General features: G+C 38.5%; 1 protein-coding gene across 2 annotated transcripts in view; it reads right to left on the minus strand.

Annotated features, from left to right (window-relative positions):
* Positions 1–11,321, minus strand: part of LOC121943894 (ADP-ribosylation factor-like protein 15) — a 135,498-nt gene extending 124,177 nt beyond the window's left edge. Inside the window, exon 1 of one of the 2 annotated variants that reach the window (XM_042487491.1) lies at positions 10,961–11,321. In XM_042487491.1, coding sequence (XP_042343425.1) covers positions 10,961–10,972 — 12 coding nt within the window. In that variant the 5' untranslated portion in view covers positions 10,973–11,321. Of the gene's footprint in view, positions 1–1,659; positions 1,714–10,960 lie in introns of those variants that run through there. The other variant, XM_042487490.1, reaches the window with a different exon arrangement.
* Positions 11,322–17,350: the final 6,029 nt, after the last annotated feature.

Raw genomic sequence — 17,350 nt, forward strand, 5'->3', positions numbered from 1 at the left:
TTTTATAGCATTGCAGCATTTTGTCTGTCAGCATCTTGGTTTTCTGGAGCCAGTAGTGACCATATTTGGACTATAGGCTGGTGCTGAAGAGGAGCGAGGGGCTGATTTGACTCAAAGACTGGCAACGCCTCGCAGACAGCCTGTCACTCAAGCAGCCAGGCCGTTAAATAGGCGAAAACTGGGCCTTAATAAAATGTCAAATGTCAAAATTCACACCCTGTATAGTTCTCATGAATGTTGAAATTAGCTAAAGAGACCAAAGTCGTTTTTTGGACCAGTCTGTAAAAATGTTTCTTGTAGTTGTAAAAATACAGCATTTCAACATGTGGGTCTATGGGGATTGACTTACATCTGGAGTCAGCCTCAAGTGGCCATTCAAGGAAAGGCAGTTTTTTGCAATACCGCTTTGGCTTTATTTTTCAGCCCTGGAGTTACCACTTATAACTCTCCCATTAGCACAACAGGTCCAAAATATTTTCCACTGGAAACAGTTATTACCAGTTTTTATTATCAGCCTTTAAAATCTTCACTATCTTCAGAAGTGTCTTTCTCCAATGAATGAAACTCTTGTGCTATTCCATAATATTCAACACAAGTCATGAGAAGTGCTGCTGAAGGCTGTGCTCCCCAAGTTCTATAGCTGCGCACCATACACACTCATAGAAAGTGTCGAATACATCTGCCCACACAATCCACAAAAAGACCACAAAAGACTTCCATAAAGGAACCTTCAATTCCAGTAAACATAATAACCATCTGCTGTATTTCCATTTCCTTCATTCATGTGTGCTTGAAAGATGAGTCATGGATAAGATACAGTATTAAATGTGCACCATGCGTAACAAGAAATAGCTTACAGTTAAACATTTTCATTTTAAAATTAGCCTCCCTGTTGATGTTCATTGAGAAAGCGTCACTAGCTGGTCAGGGAATAACAGGGGACCTGACAATACGCAACATGAGTCATCAGCCGTGGTTAATATACAACTATTTTAAAACACGGTTTTAAAAAAATCATGAATTTTCCTTAAGATGTTTTTTTTTTAACACAAATGTCTTACAATAATAATCAGCACACTGAGCACATTAAAGGTAATTAAAGCAGATGAATACTGCAGTGTTAGCAAACATTAATTTTTAATCACTCTCACACAAGTGTCACTGCAATAACAAAACAACTTCAACAATATTTCCACCATGGCCTCTGTGGCATTATATTCCAGGATCCATTCATAAGTGCACTGTATTTAAGACTGCCTGAACTACAACCATTGACCAAGCCAGTTGCTAGGAGCTGGAAGAAAAAGGGGACCATAATCTATCTTTGAGTCAAAGGCTGTTTCTCTGAGGACCGAAACAAAGACAGCTTGTTCCCTGTAGGTTTAATTTACATCTCACAGTCCTGATGTCCACCTGTTCCACCTTAACATTATGTTAACACCCACTCGAATGAAGCGGAGCGCACTCTCCATTCAGTGACCGAGCAATAGAGAAGCGGCAGCCACTGTTGCTTGGTCAGTATCTGTTTCAAAACACAACAAGATTAAACCACAGTGAAACTGACGGTATTCAATCCAGCACGCAAAAAAAAAAAAAAAACACACCGCATCCCTGCCGTTCTCCAGCAAAACGCACAGCAGCATGTATACATTTTCTTACCGTGTAAAGCCCAATCCTGCACAGGGCAAGGGAGAGCTGCATGTGCTCCGACATTGTGCTCAGCAACAAGCGTAACCCCCGGCAACAAACAAGCCAAGCCTCTGGAGTAAATGAATGGATGGAGGAGGATCAGGAGTAGCTGAGCACAACATTGCCAGGTCAACAACATGAGTCCAGCCCTTTAAGGTCTCACTGTAAGCAGCCAGTGTCCACGAGCCATTTCTTTTCAAGTCTCAGCTTTACAGACGGGTTTTTGCAAGCGATCAGATGAGCATGATTGAAGGTTTTCTTGTGTTTGCTCCCCGTATTCATTCATAGAGAGATAAAAACACTATTGCCACAAGGATCAGCGGACAGACACAAGCTTGAGATTAGTTTGGATCTTTCTCTCCACAGAGATTAAGGGCTCAGTGACAACTAGGGATCCAGAATGAGACTACAAATTGGATTAGTCACCATTACCCACCCACACACTATGCATATACTGTATGTGTAGCTTCTTGAAATATGAAAAACAGCTTTCTATGCATGGAGGAGGATGAAGGGATCCACCACTGGCGCTTACAGCACCCGCGGGGATTTCAATAACTGTTGTGGGACGCTTTGTCGGAAGTCCGTCTGTTAAGGAGAACTGTGAGTCATGTTCAAATAGCTTGTTATGGTCAGCTGTCTAGTTATAGTTGCTGCCACCACCTGCTGACATACTGAAGTTATAATAGTGCTCATCTGTAATGCAATAAGGTTTTGTGACAACTATTAACACCAGCAACAGGTAGCCTTGAATTCAATTTGATGCCTTTTTTTTTTAAGAATGCCAGTTTCGTGCAACACAGACTTAAATTTGCCTATAGGCAAACTGATTGAAGTTTGTATTCCAGCTAATATGCTAATTCAAGTTAAAAAGCATTGCGAGTGTTTTAAAGTCATGCTGAAGAATCAAAGATTTATTTAAGATTAGGCAAAAACCACCACCTACTGAAAACCCAGTTATTATTGGGTTTATTATTATTTGTTTTCATACAGTTTAAAGTCATTGTAAATCAAAAATAAATATGTGATGAGTTTGTCACATCACCAAAAAATGTTACTAACCATTCAGGCAAATTTGAATTATTAAAAAAAAAAGTATATGAAATCAGGTTTAAAAATCGTGAGAAAATGAACAGTATTCTCTGCTCTGAGATGCTGGGGCGTGTCTGTGGAAGGAGCTGAAAGTATGCTACGATTACTAATGTTAGAGCCTGTAGCATTATAGAGTTTATTCCTCATTTATAAGGAAGGGATTATGTTAAGGGCGGTTCCATTGCATCATCGAGCATGCTATTAGTCACACCCAAAATATCCAGGGCTCAGGTGAAAAACAGTTTGAAGCTCAAACTCTACAATGCAGTACTACACTGTTTCCAGTCCTTTTGACCTGTCTTCAGCAAGTATTTTTCTAACATTTATGAAGTGTTTAGAAAGAAATCACTCATTTTGCTTGGGGATCTGTATTGTGTAATTAAGACTTTGTAACAGTTTTGATCTGTGTTTCTTGGTAGAGGTAGCGTGGAGAGTTTTTGACAACATACACATCAACCTTGGTTGGAAATGAACTTTTTTATCCACCTGCCACTGTGGCTGGTTGATTCCAGAATCTACTAGCTACTTAATAGATTACCACTGCTTTTTGACTGGTGAGTGGAGAAAATCCAGCAGCCACTTGAATATTTTCCCTGTATTGGGTTAGTGGCTGGTGCTGGTGGTGTCGTATGGCTACACGTCACCAAACATCACACTTCCCGAGTTAAGAGTCAGAACAATAAGCAACAGGCATCTGTTCCCAGCATAAACACCACCCAACTAAAAGCTTGTATATGCTCAACATTAGATACGTATATACAGCATGGACACGGATGGAGCCTTTGTGCACATTTTCTTAAAGCTTACGAATACAGACAAAACAGAGCAGTACTACTTGGTATCATGGGGGGACAACAAATACAGTCATCCTCTGTCCACCTGTTGCGATGTACTGAATGCCCTAACTGTACAACACTATCTACAATGCTGCATCCGTTACAAGGTAAATTATTAGGATACACTCCAATGTCACCTTGTTTGTTTGACTTTTGACCCTATTTGACTATAATACATCCGTGCTTTTGACGCTGCTCCCTAGTGCCATCTGTTGGCTGTATCTATTCAAGATTCAAAAACCTGTATTGTCTATCATATTGTGACAGAAAATTGCCTTCAGTTAAGGGCTTAAACAAAATGAAAAAAAATAATTCACACCAATGAGACTCACATAAAATCACAGATTAAAACATGTGCAAAGCTACATTTAAAAAAAAAAAGCAGTGACTGTGCCATCATACAGGACACATGGAAGCATAAGAAATATTTACAATGTTTAAAACGGACAAATCTATTTTTTGTACTAAAGGCAGCATAAAGGAGCCCTTACTCAACAACACGAGACACTGTCTGATGATGTTACGTCATTTGTATTTAGGCGAAACAGTCAGGTCACAATGGTACATTTCACAATTTTCAACTGTTATGACTTCCTTAAAATCCAAACCAGAACATCTGTCATCTCTCTCTTTTTTCTCTTTCAAAAAACACAACTTAAACAACAAACAAAACAAAAAAATCCAAAACCCAGCTAATAAAGTACTGTGCATGTCATACACAGTACAGTTTGTACAGTTGATATCTTTTTCTGTAATGCAACACCTCCTGTAACACGGCACCATAAGTAGGTAGGTCAGCAATATGCTTTCCTGTGAAAGTCTTGAGTCACTGATAAAGCTCTGATTACCAAACTGCATGTGTTTATGGCTTTTATGGACCCATCCCACCACTCTTCAAATAAAGCAGAACAGACCAATGGCAACAGAGCCTTTCTCCACTTATCCAAGTCCTTCATATTTGTTTTTTTAGTGAGAAGTAGCAATGATAGTGGTTATGGCCCGAGAGAAAATAAAGGAAATGAAATGCAATAAAAACCACAAAAACAGTTCACTAATGACCCTTTAGAGCAATGGTCCATCATCTTATTTGGATGCTGATATAAAATGAACTCAAAGTGCCTGAGCATTATGAAACGACCATAAATATTCCCTTATCTCCAACAGCAACACTGATGTTGCTCCAGCTTCAAGATGCTGACTCACTAGCACTCTCCACAGACACAAGGGAATCACTGCAATGAGCTAGCCAGCAGGCACAAAAACCTGGCTGATTCGCTGGCAGGTTAAAACCAGGGAAGGGGTTTCAGGAATGCTGCTGAGCTCAGAGAGGTATTTCACATAACAGCTGGAGGCTATGCACTTCAAATAAAAGGGCAGGTTTAAGGAACTGTGGCCAGCTTGACCAAACTTCAGGTAAATATCAATTCATATCCATAAAAACCTGAGTACGCACTGTTCTCTCACTGTTCTCACCAATAGATGAAGTAAATCATTAGCCTGATATAAATATATAAAACGCACACACATTGTGGAAATATTTTTAGTTGGTGCTCTTATCTGCATACAATAGGTCATTTATGTTTGTCTCTGAGAAAAACTTGGCGGCAACAGCGCCAGTGAGGTGTGGGACACGGTCACACAGGGGACAAAACTGAGCGGAAAAGTAACACCAGCCTCATATCCCATAGGCTAACAAGCTGTATTCATGTGCTGCCAAGAGCCTCCCATCAGCTCTCTTTCCTCTGTGTTGCGGTGGTGACATGTCGGTCTGCTATAGCCTGCTGTGTGCCCTTGGACAGGAGATCTGCGCTGAAATACAGTTAGCGAGCCAAAGACATATGCAGGCTTCTACTAAAATAATTTATTTTCACGGAGGTGTGATCTTAGTGCAGACTGGATAAATTGAATGGCTGGGGTGCATACCACATAACTGCAGTGTCCCCAGTTTGGATCTGGTCCGAGACCTTTTGTTGCAGGTCATGCTCCTCGCTCTCTCTGGAAACTGTCTACCTCTGCCTGCTATCTAGTAGCCAAAAAAATCTCATTTTTTGTTCCAAATTGATGCTTAATGCATACTGATAATTTTCTGTAGAACTCAACCATTAACTCCTGCAATCTAGTGGAATCAAGTACTAAAATGTTTTCAACACATGGGAATCTCACATTTCAGCTTTCATGCTTTTTCAATGAAACTCGTCATTTTTTCCTTACTTATCTTGAGAATGTGCCTTCTTCGCTGCAAAACTGCAGATTGAGACAGATTTCCCTTTGGCTTGGTGCTTCTACTAATTAATACTACATTTTTTAAAAAAGTGCGAAGTACATACTGTAATTTTAATGTTTTTTAACTTTCAACGCTGTCCAATACTGGTATTCTGTGTGAGGTCTTATGGAAACTTTCATATATTAATCCAATATATATCCATCCTGCCCAAATAAGAGCTCTCAAAGTTGGGCTGCAGCTAAGGATCATTTCATGATCGATTAAACTGCCATTATTTTTTTTAAATCAATCGATTAATCATTTTGCCAATAACATACCAGAAAATGGTGAAACATGTCCCGTGTCTTTTCTCAAAGTCATGCGAGGTGACATTGTGAAAAGGTATCCAACCAACAGTCCAAAAACCCCAAGCGATTCAGCTTATGCATGTATGATAAAAAAAGCATACATTTCTCAAATGTAATACACATTAGAAGCAAAACAATTTATATTAAAACAATTATACATCAAACTAGTTGACAATTATTTCTCTGCTGATCATCTAATCAATAAATAAACTAATTGCTGCAGCAACAAGTGTCATCAGAAACTTCAACTATCTTCTCAGATTTCATTCACAATAGCATTTAACAATAACAGAATCCAACCGAGACAAATTCAATGTCTCGTCAGCTACAGAAAAAGGAAAAGAAGGAACAAAGGCAAACAGGTGGCAGCTAGGTTCAGTCAAACTGACTGAAAACAGGTGTTTGGTCGGTCATTTTTGTCTGACAAAACTATTAATAGCAGCGACAGCTGAAAAACTGCCCTCCTCGGCTGATGCCTGTGGTTTACCTGCTGTCTGAAATGTTTTCGCTTTTTGGAAATAGGGAAAGAGTACATATGGGGCTCACCATCTTTACCAAAAAATGTGATCATTGGCCAGCTATCAATGTGCCCGTCAACTCTACTTTTTCTGAAGAGAACTGCAACGATAATTCAACTGCTAGGTGCAATATTTGCCAAATATGGCTATATTATATGTCACCCAGAAAAGAAAAGGCTTTTGCCAGTAGCCTTTATTTCCCTCATCACCAGTGTTATTCATTTATTTGCATGTCTCAACAAGGAAATATATTTGAGGTTTGAGGTATGGGGTGTTAAGTGGTGTTTCATTGTTCTGCTTTACCACACCACACTGAAATATATTTGTACTTTGTATTTGATATCTGTACAATACTGGTTTTTAATTTTTTTCTAAATATAAAAAAGGGAACCAAAGTCACCTAAAACAAAATGCTTAATGCACTTCTTGGGTTGAAATGAAAAGGCAATGCCATAATTGCATAAACAAAGAGCCATTCTTACAACACTTTCTGTTAGCAAAAGATGACCCTTTATCTCCTTTCTTCCCTCCTTATATCTCTCTGAACACGAGTGGAGGTGTGAGCCAGCCTTGTCAAAGAGGCTCTGTTCAGTTATCTTTCAAACCCATCATTACCATATGGTCTGAGGTCACTGCCTGGCGGTTGCTGTCACTGAATCTTCAGCATAATCGGAATTCTGTAAAAACCGTGCTGGTCGTTCCACACCAGACAAAATGAATGTTTTTAATAACAAAATTTGTTTTTGCATATCTGGCTTTCTTGAGGGCAGAGCGACAAAAGTGACCTGAATGTCATTCTACCTAAGAATTTAGTCACTCAAGTGTAGTGGAAATAAAAATCTGGCAATCTCTTCAAGAAAGACAAATGTGTAAAATTAAAGAAATGGACTAAATGCTGAGAATTTGCCACCAGCAATAACTGAGCACCAACAATGCAACAGAAAAGCCATCGTATAAATATAAGCATGCAAGCGTCACATTGAGAAAGCCGTTTTACTGAATTATTGTCTGCTACGATAAAACCGGAGGAGAATGTGCGTGTTTTAGAGACTCACACAGCCAATAGTTTGGTTCTCTCACTTTCGAAGAGTCCTCTTTTTCATGTCACTCACAGCACATTCAGCGTGTCCTGTCTGGTGAAGTCTGCCACAAGCTAGGGTCCAAGAGCCGGCCACACGGTGCACTTGTAATTTGGTAAGACTGTGTCATGGCAACAGCACCAAATTCCTCTGTCAGTGTTGTTGTTTTGTGTAAGTCTCTTTTAACACTTTGCTGACCACGCAGGAGTACTGTCCTTCAACATGCTCAAGCTCCCAGTCGAAACAGAATCCACCAAAAAGTTGGATCTCTGCTATAGTCATAATTCAAACCACTGTTATTATTGCCCAGCAATGCGCAATATTTGTGCACTCATTCCTGTCCATCCCAAATACTCTTTTAGGCCTGACCTGATCTAATATCTCACAAAAAGCGTCTTTAATCAAGGATTTAGTGATAAGTTTCTATTGGTTTATACAGAGGGGAAAGACACAGTTTTGGTTTGGGTTTTGTGCCAGATCTCCAGTGCTGCACAGCAGGAAAGGAGGCCCTGCTGCCTATCGAGTGCCTGACCTCAGAGGACAGCCAAGCACTCGACTCCGACAGTCCACTGAGTTACAGCTGTGCTTTCGACAAAAAAAAAAAATCACAGAAAATTTTTAATCCTCAACCTTGAAAGCTGTGCATTTTTCCAAGGCAATGTTAGTGGTTGTAGCTTGTCGCATTTTGCCAAAAGGAAAAGAAGAGAGTACAAGGTGAAATCAGTTTCTATCTTTACGTGTCACGAGTGCGCTTCCTTTGACAACAATGACTCCTGTGTTTACCTTTGGTTCCATCAGCTTTCCATTAACATTTAACTGACATTACAGAGTAACTCTAGTGATCTATGAATGAGCCACTCTGGTCTCCTTTTGTTCCTGGCAAGATTTCTTGCTCAAAGGTCAGAAGCCACAGAAAAGCTAAACATTTATTAGTTTGCAATAAAGGGATAGTTACAATTTTTTTGAACTGGGGTTGTATGAGGTATCCATGTTCAGTACAGTAGATGGCGGTCAGCACGCCTCCTGTTTGGAGACGCAGGCTGGATTACCACACAGAAGCTGAGCAATGTGCAGCTGTAGATGGGGTCAGCAGTTTCTGACATGGATACAACAATGTACAACACAGTTTAGACATAAATAAGAAGAAAAATAAAAACATAAACAATATATATGTGTTTGCATTAACTTTAACTGCTCTGGTGCCAGTTGTCGGACAAGAAATTGTAATCTTGACTCATGAAATGTCTCAATGAAGCAAAAGTTCAAACTATGAATGAGCCACTTTAGTCTCCTTTTGTCCCCAGTAAGATTTGTTACTCCGCGGCTGGAAGCCACAGTCAAGCTAGACATTTATCAGTTTGCATTTACTATAACTGTTCAGCTGCCAGTTGCCAGATCGGATATTGCAATCTTGCTGAATTAATTTATCAATGAAGCAGTCATACGAAGTATGAATGAGCCACTTTGGTCTTTTGTTCCCAGTAAGATTTGTTAGTTCAAGGCCAGAAGCCACAGACAAGCTGGACATGAATCAGTTTTCATCAACTATAACTCTTCTGGTGCCAGTTGCCAGATCGGACATTGTAATACTGACTCAAGAAACATCTCAGTGAGGCAGAAGTTCAAAGTTCCTTTTAGGTCCCACATCTTGGGAGGCCCACTATAAACAAACTGATAACACTGGGTGGGCAAGTTCCTCTGCATTTCACACTGTCCCTCTGTCCCTCTTATGAGATGACAGCACAATGTCTGTGCACTCTTTATTTCCTCCGGCTGTATAAATTCCCAGGGAAAGCCTTCAGTTTCAGCTTCCTTTCTATTGTTGCACTTTTCCCAGCAGCACCCATCCCACCGCTACAATGTGGGCAAAGGCCCCTAAACCATAATCTCCCAGCCAGGCTGCAGCTGGCACAGGAGCCAGGACTGTAATAACTCTTTTGGTCGCAGGTATTACAAATATTTAGGGGACTGATATCTCAAACTAGATAAGATTGTCTCATTCATGTCACGATCTGATCAGAAGGATCGGCATCAGCCTAATCAACACATGTTTTAATTGATCAGGATCGGCTATTTAGAGCATGCACCCCGCCTGATCATTTGTTCGTCACTGTCACAGCGGTGTCAAAAATGGAGAGCATGATATGCGACAGGTTTTATTATAAGGCTGCTAATTCTACTTTAAGTGGAATTAAAAAAATTTTGGTGAACTACTTTTACTATAGTGCTGTAATAGGCAGAATTGTAACTGGCTTTTATTTGTTGTGAGTGGGGATGTTTATGTTCAGCTATATTAACATTACTTTGAAGTAAAAATGTGATTATATATCTCATTTATAGTGTTGTTTACTTCCACTACAATGCTGCACTAAGTGGATCTGAAAGCAATTTCTGAAGACACGTTTTAGTTTGTTTACTTTCTTATTTTGTTGAAAAAACAAATGCTGTACTAAGTGGAATTGTGATAAGAGCCATATCAAAAATATTTTTAGTTTGTTTACTTTATCTTTGCAAATATAACATAAAGCAAACCCTTATTAACTGTTTAGATGCAGACATTTTTTCTTGTCTTGCCCTGCAGAAAAACTGTCAAGCATACTCAGTGGATTGTTTTTAATAACTTTAACTTTTAATGTGTATTGTGCAGCTGCAGGTAAATGCTAGTGTCGGATCGGGACTAGGTATGAACAGATACTATCAGCTGACTTGGATCGGCACATCCCTAATCGCTCAGGTATTACAAATATTTAGGAGACTTATATCTCAAACCAGTAAAGACTGTCTCATGGTATCTTGACTCCTAAGTATTCTAACACAGTGTAGCTTTGTCCTCATCAGCAACAGTAAGTTTTGTTCCTCTTGACACATTTATGACGTTACAGACACACATAAGTTAGCTAACAGGACTTTAAGGGTGTAGCTAGTCGGCTAGTTGTCGTGTTTCACATGTAAACAGATCGGAGTCTGGGTCAACCAGTTAGACACACAACACTCACAGGCGAAAGCTACAGGCTAAACCTGACATATTAGCACAAAACAATACCCGGTACTACACCTGATTGTTGGGGGACACACACCTGGGAGTCTCCACTGTCTGCTTAGGGGCTCAACTGGCAAGAAACCAAACGTTGGAGCCAGACTGCAGTAACTACAACATTTTGAATAATTTACTCACCAGATAATCCATGTACTATCGCTGACCAGTCACAGCAGCACGAACTGGCTTTGCAGTAATCCCGTTTTTGCCTGAATGAGTCCAAAATGTAATGGATTTGACCACACGTCGCTTTGTATTCCCCGCCTTTCGACAGCCACAGCAAGATAAAAACCAGCCTTTTGGTGGCTTTAAAAGCAACGATTTTCGCCGTCTTCTTCGCCGGTGAGGCAAGTTTGAGCACAGAAACGGTGGAGTTTGTTTGAGACGACGAGGGCGGCGGGTATCGTGCGCTTTTTCTGACCAAACAGCCCCTCGTCCGCCGGCTGACTTCCAGTTTTATCACACAATATCAGTTGAGTGTTTGGTTGAGGAAACTAGCGAAGCCTACAACGCGACGTCACGCACGTCGCCCTTGCGCACGTAGCGTGGTCACGTGACCAAACACATGGTGGCTATTTTCATTTAGAGGGAGGAACCGCTGCTCAAACTGTCTCTGTTGAAACTAACTTTTCTGCGTTTCATATGCATTTCAATTAATATTTCAAAAACATATTGTCGATCCAATGTGTTCACTGGGATTTTTTTTTACAGTAATAATGAATAATCTCTCTCATTTTGCCCTGCAGACGGGAGGACTTTGCCACGTCCCCTTATCAGCATAACACCAATGTACAGATCTATAGGATTAAAACTGCAATTCGCTAAAATACAATACTGCGCAAAAGTCTTAGGCCACCTTAAACTTTGTTATTTTAGCAAGGTTATAATATATGATAATGTATAACTTGTGTGTGTCTGTTACGGTATACAGTATGTGTCATGAGGCACAAAACTCACTGTTGCTGCTGAGGACAAAGCTCTACTGTACTTATACTACTTGGAGTCAAGATATCATGAGACAGTCTTCCCTGGTTTGAGATATTTGTCTCTTAAATATTTGTAATACAGTGCTGTGCAAAAGTTTTAGGCCACCGTAAACTCCGTTAGGCTATTTTAACAAAGTTATAATGATCATACATATTTATTTCTCCATAGTCGCCTTACGAGTATACAATAGAAAATACAACTTGAACAAACATGAAATATGTATACTGAATTAAAAAAGCAAATATTTCAGAATGAAACATTTTTAACAGGCAAAAGATGTAGGTAATAGTGTGACCTGCCTTTACACTTAGCATGTCTTGAACTCTAATATAATACTTACAATAGTATCTTGTGGTGTATTTACACCAGGATGCTCTTAAGACATGTCCAAAGCTCAATATTGATTGTTTGAGCAATTTGAGCAGCAGTTTGAGCTTTTTGTTATGGTTGTACAATTCCATGTTTCTCACTAAATATTTACTGAAGAGGCCATTCTGTTTTGAGAATATATATATATATATATATATATATATATATATATATATATATATATATAAACTGTAGGCTATCGCCTACATCTATATCTAAGTCCTTGCTGCTTTGATGTCTCTCACCCTGTTTTTTATGCTTTTTTTGTTTGGCTTTACCCAATTGTTTCTCCATTTTGCTCTTGTTGTGTTTTTGTTTAGAAATTCACCCTTTTTCTTAATTTTCTATATAATGGTACCTCTGTTGTTCTTTTTTGTATATGATTGTTCTCTATTCTGTATATTTTATTGTACTAAATAAAAAATAACGCATTTTTCTAAATTGCCTTTATGTTTATATGTCATAAACATTACTTGTATACCACTTATTTTTCCACATACAGTGAAATTCAAAGGGATTTACATCATACTGCATAAAACAGTTAGACAAACATAAAAAAGCAGCAAGTGCACTTGTTATTATAGGCTATAAATGCTGTGAATTATGTATTCAGAACCTTTGCAATGCGATAAAGACAGAGGAGAATAAAGCATTTTAAAGAACATTTTCCCCAATTTATGGATTAGTTGTTTGGTCTTTAAAATGTCAGAAATGGGTGAAAAATGTCAATCAGTGTTTCCCAAAGCTCAATGACTCCTTAAATGTCCTGCTTTTTCCACAATGCAAAGTCGTTAGGCACACTGTCAAAATATACAAATTTAAGAAGAAGAAATCTAAGAATTTTAATCTTTTTTCTTTAAAAAATATTCAAAAATGAATTGATTATCAAATCAGCTGGTTATTATTTAAATAGTTAACAACTAATCGATTAAAAGTTGCACCTCTAATCACATTACCAAAAAATTATTTCATTACCAGCCTTGGGATATCTAGTTATCCCAGTATGTATCATTCCACTAGGTGGGTCAGTATTAAATCACAATTGCTTATTTTCCATTTTGAACAAGTAAACCCAACACCAAATTAAAGACAGTAATCTTGTGACTATACATCCATGCAGCTGCAGTTTTTCCACAGTATTATCAAGCTTGAAGCAGCACAAAATGCAACAGCCTCAGACGCAATACATTACACAATACATAATGAATGAAAGGGGATGACACAGTAAGTACAGTCACAGTTCAAAGTCAATCTAGTTAATCCGAAGCACGAAGGCCTGACGCACTGATGTTACACACAGAAGATAAAGGAGAGGATGTGAGTTTGTCAAATAAATATGAAACCTTGTGATGTGTTAAGCGTATCAAGTGTCACAACAGCATTTGTGTCATCTTGGATTTTGTACTGTACATTTCCAGTGAGTGTTGTGTTGTTTTTATCTCAAAGGAGCCACAAAAAAGGAAACTGTAAAGGTGTGATAGTTTCTCCAACTTTATTGAATCCTTGAGTGCTGATGTGATTTACATTACTCCCATTAACAGTCTGCTCAGAGAATCCTCTCTGGACTTGGAAAGCAATCACACCAGATAGGACCAAATTAACAGGATAAAAATTAGCCAGAATTATCTAGTGGGACAAACACGGAGCCCTGACAAAGCAATTATGTTATATCATCCTGATTAGAGGAACTGTATAAATCACAAGTCTGCTTATGTGATGCAAGCTGCATACTTAAGTAATTCCTGTTCCCTGGAGACCACACTCCTCTTCAATATTTCATGAGCTGTGCTATAAAGGAAATCTCCCTGAGCAGAGTTAAGTGGAAGGTGAACTGGATGCCCTCTGCACAGGTAAGAAGACACAAGAAGACTTCTACTTTAGCATGCACAATAATCATATGGGAATTGGATATGGTATTGTGTCTTCTTCAGGATATCTGTCCAATGTGAGCGGAGAGACCTCTGGTGGCCTCTAGCAAAACTCTATTGAGTAAAGCAGTGGCTTACATTTCATTCATTTAGACGAGGCTTTCGTCCAAAGTGACTCACATTTTTCCCTCTTGAATCACAACCTTTTTTGAGCTCAGTGTCAGGGACTTCGCCAGGACATTTTGATAAATGGACAGAAGGAGCTAGAAAACCTAATGTTAACTGTACCACCTACGCCACAGGTGCACTCAGTTTACATGGGAATAAGGCCATTCACATGCACATTAAAGCATTTCGCTGTTGTCAGACACAAACCTTGTCTGTCAGTGGGTTTTACCATTTCTCAACCAATGAAACATATTTTAAAGACAGTGAGGCAGTGGTACAGTGAGTATTGGTACATTTTCTGTTTGAAGACAGAAAACTACAATAGAAAAATGCTTATCTGGGTATAAAAAGAAAACAAACATTCTGTGTATCCACAAAATGAGGCTCCCATTCATCGACTATGGAGCGGCTCCAGACTTCATACTTGATGACATCACAAGTTTGAAACTTACATCTCTGGTTTCTGCTTTTGAGAGAAAGTAGCTCACAAATATTGATTGAACTTTCCTCGGTAATGAAAGTAACATATTGGAATTTTTAATTTTATTGGTGTCCTCCTTTTATATTGTTTTCACCTTGAAGAATTCATAAGCTTCCTCTCTGAAAAAAAATATCAAAACAGCCACAAGGGGTCAGTATCTACCAGAGTAAAACATCATCATTAGGGTCCTTGTTGTTTTATCCAGCATACATTATTCCCAAAGGAAATGTTCTGCTTGTGTAACAGGATGTCAACAAACACACAATGGGTGGTTCAGCTTTTGCATATCTGCCTGTGTGTAAATAAAAATGAGTCATAATATACAAGCACAATATAACTTTGGGATTTTATGAGTCTATATTAGAAAACAAATTTCAGATAATGGTTTTGTTTCAGCCAGGCGCAATAGCCCATGAAATGCATGTGGGACATTAAACTCTCTAACACTCAATTTAAAGCAACAGCTACGAGTGAGTCAGGAAGGTTTCACTGCAGGTTTTTATCGTCATCCAGCCCTGAGGCTGTTGAAGTAAGTTGTGTCCTTACTGCACCATTAGACCATTAAAATGGATGTCTAAACTATTCCATTTAAATAATACGATTAAACTTTATGAGTATAAAAACAAACTTTTATCATCTTTTTAAGGATCCTAGCCAATGTCAGTCACCTTTACTCTGGATTCACCAGCTTGTGTTTTTCACAGCTGTACATTTTAGCGGCATCATAGATTGATGGGATAGACCTCTATCCAATTTTTTTAAAGATATTGGCAACAGAACGAATATAACCTCAACTGCAGGGTTTAGGGAGACTCATGTCAAAGTGTCTGTTTTTCCTGCTGATTACAGGCAACAGTTAAAGATTTGATAAACAAATACTGCACAACTTCAGTGCATTTCATCAACATATCATTCCACACAAATCAAACTCCCACTGGAAAATGTTTTTAAATTTGTGGATGTAAAGTTGTCAGTCATATTGCGTGGCTCAGGAGGAGCGGGTTGTCATTTAAGGTTTTCAGTTCGATCCCCAGCTCCACATGTCTAAGTGTCCTTGAGCAAGACCCCAAATTCCTCCAAATGGGCAAGCCAGGGCCTCACATGGCAGCTGTGTTGGTGTATGAATGTCTATGAATAAGAGACAAACTGTAAAGTGCTTTGTCCAGTAAGGTTCAAAAAGGCGCTTTATTAATGCAGTCCATTTTTGTTCCTGTTTTTAACTGTCTGTCCTGCAAACAGAATTTGCTCCAGTGGGACAATAAAGATCTTGAAATGCATTCTTATAAAATAATAATTATATGCTGGTATAAAAAAAAACTCACATCAATCACACACAAGCTAGGATTATTGATTATGTGTCCTTTGTAGCGACACATATATCTTTGGCGGTCTTTGTTAAGTCATTTATGGCTACTAGAGGAGACTGAAATAGAATAAACATATGTAGTCATTTATTTCTAGGACAGAATAACTTCAGGCTTATATGATCAATAGATGTATTTGTGCATTTTTTTGTGATGTAACCTGTCAGCATGATGTCAGTGTTTTTCAGATGATGGAAGTCCAACCTACTGTCTACATCAGTCACATGCTTATCTTTAACAGATAAACCAGATGGGGCTCCTGATGACTGCAAATTCCTTTTTGGCCTCAACTTTATAATACTGTAAATATATATATATATAAAAAAAACACAGTGGTTTCTTTAAAGCTCACATTTTTAGGAGATGTTTTCTTAAGACGGTACATTTAAGATGGGCTCCCTTTATGGTTAATACTGTATTTGTTAAACAAGAACATCTAAGATGACTCATTTTCTTATATACTTTGGTGCACATTTATGTCATGAAAGTGAGCATGCATCACTGATTCCCAACAAGGCTGTAGCAGCAACTGAGGACAGTTGGGGTCATGTCCTCTGTATCTTTTTTGGGAATTCTTGGGTTTTAGCAGCTTAAAGGGCACTGACATTACACAGTGAAAATCTAAGACATTGTGGGGTTTTAAAGATGCCATCAAAATCCTCAGTATTTTGGTAAATGTGAAGGTTTTTAGTTTATTTTTGTTTGGGTTTTTTTTTTTACCATACACTTGGAGAATTTGTAAAGACTTTTAAGGACATAAGTCTGTCACATTTTCACATGTAAAGACACTATAAAAATGCACAAAGTCTGGGGATCTTGCAGGGTCACTGGCAAGACTACAACTAGATTCTATTGGAGATGATTTCCCATCCTTCCTGCTTCCTGGTGAAAAACATTAAGCCACACTTCCTTTAAGAAATATGACATAATAACAATTCCTTATGTGTCCAGAAAAACACATCCCTCTACAGTAACAAGAAAAGAAGCATCATAACTTGACAGTATTTCCGTAAAAACATTTTGAATTTTGTCACCTCAATTCACCATAGTTTTGGGGTATCTGAGGTAAATTCTTGGGACAAATATTGTATTTTACTCCACTACATTTATTTGAAAGCTTTAGCTACTAGTTACTTTGTAGCCTTAGATTATTAATACAAAATAGAAATCAACCAATAAATTATGATATATTATTATAAGTTAAGCAGTACATGAAGTGATTTAAATGCATTCCTGCTTTACCAGCAGCACATTTACACATCACACACATTATTATAACATAATAACATAT

The sequence above is a fragment of the Plectropomus leopardus genome, chromosome 6, assembly GCF_008729295.1.
Source record: "Plectropomus leopardus isolate mb chromosome 6, YSFRI_Pleo_2.0, whole genome shotgun sequence".
Taxonomy (NCBI): domain Eukaryota; kingdom Metazoa; phylum Chordata; class Actinopteri; order Perciformes; family Serranidae; genus Plectropomus; species Plectropomus leopardus.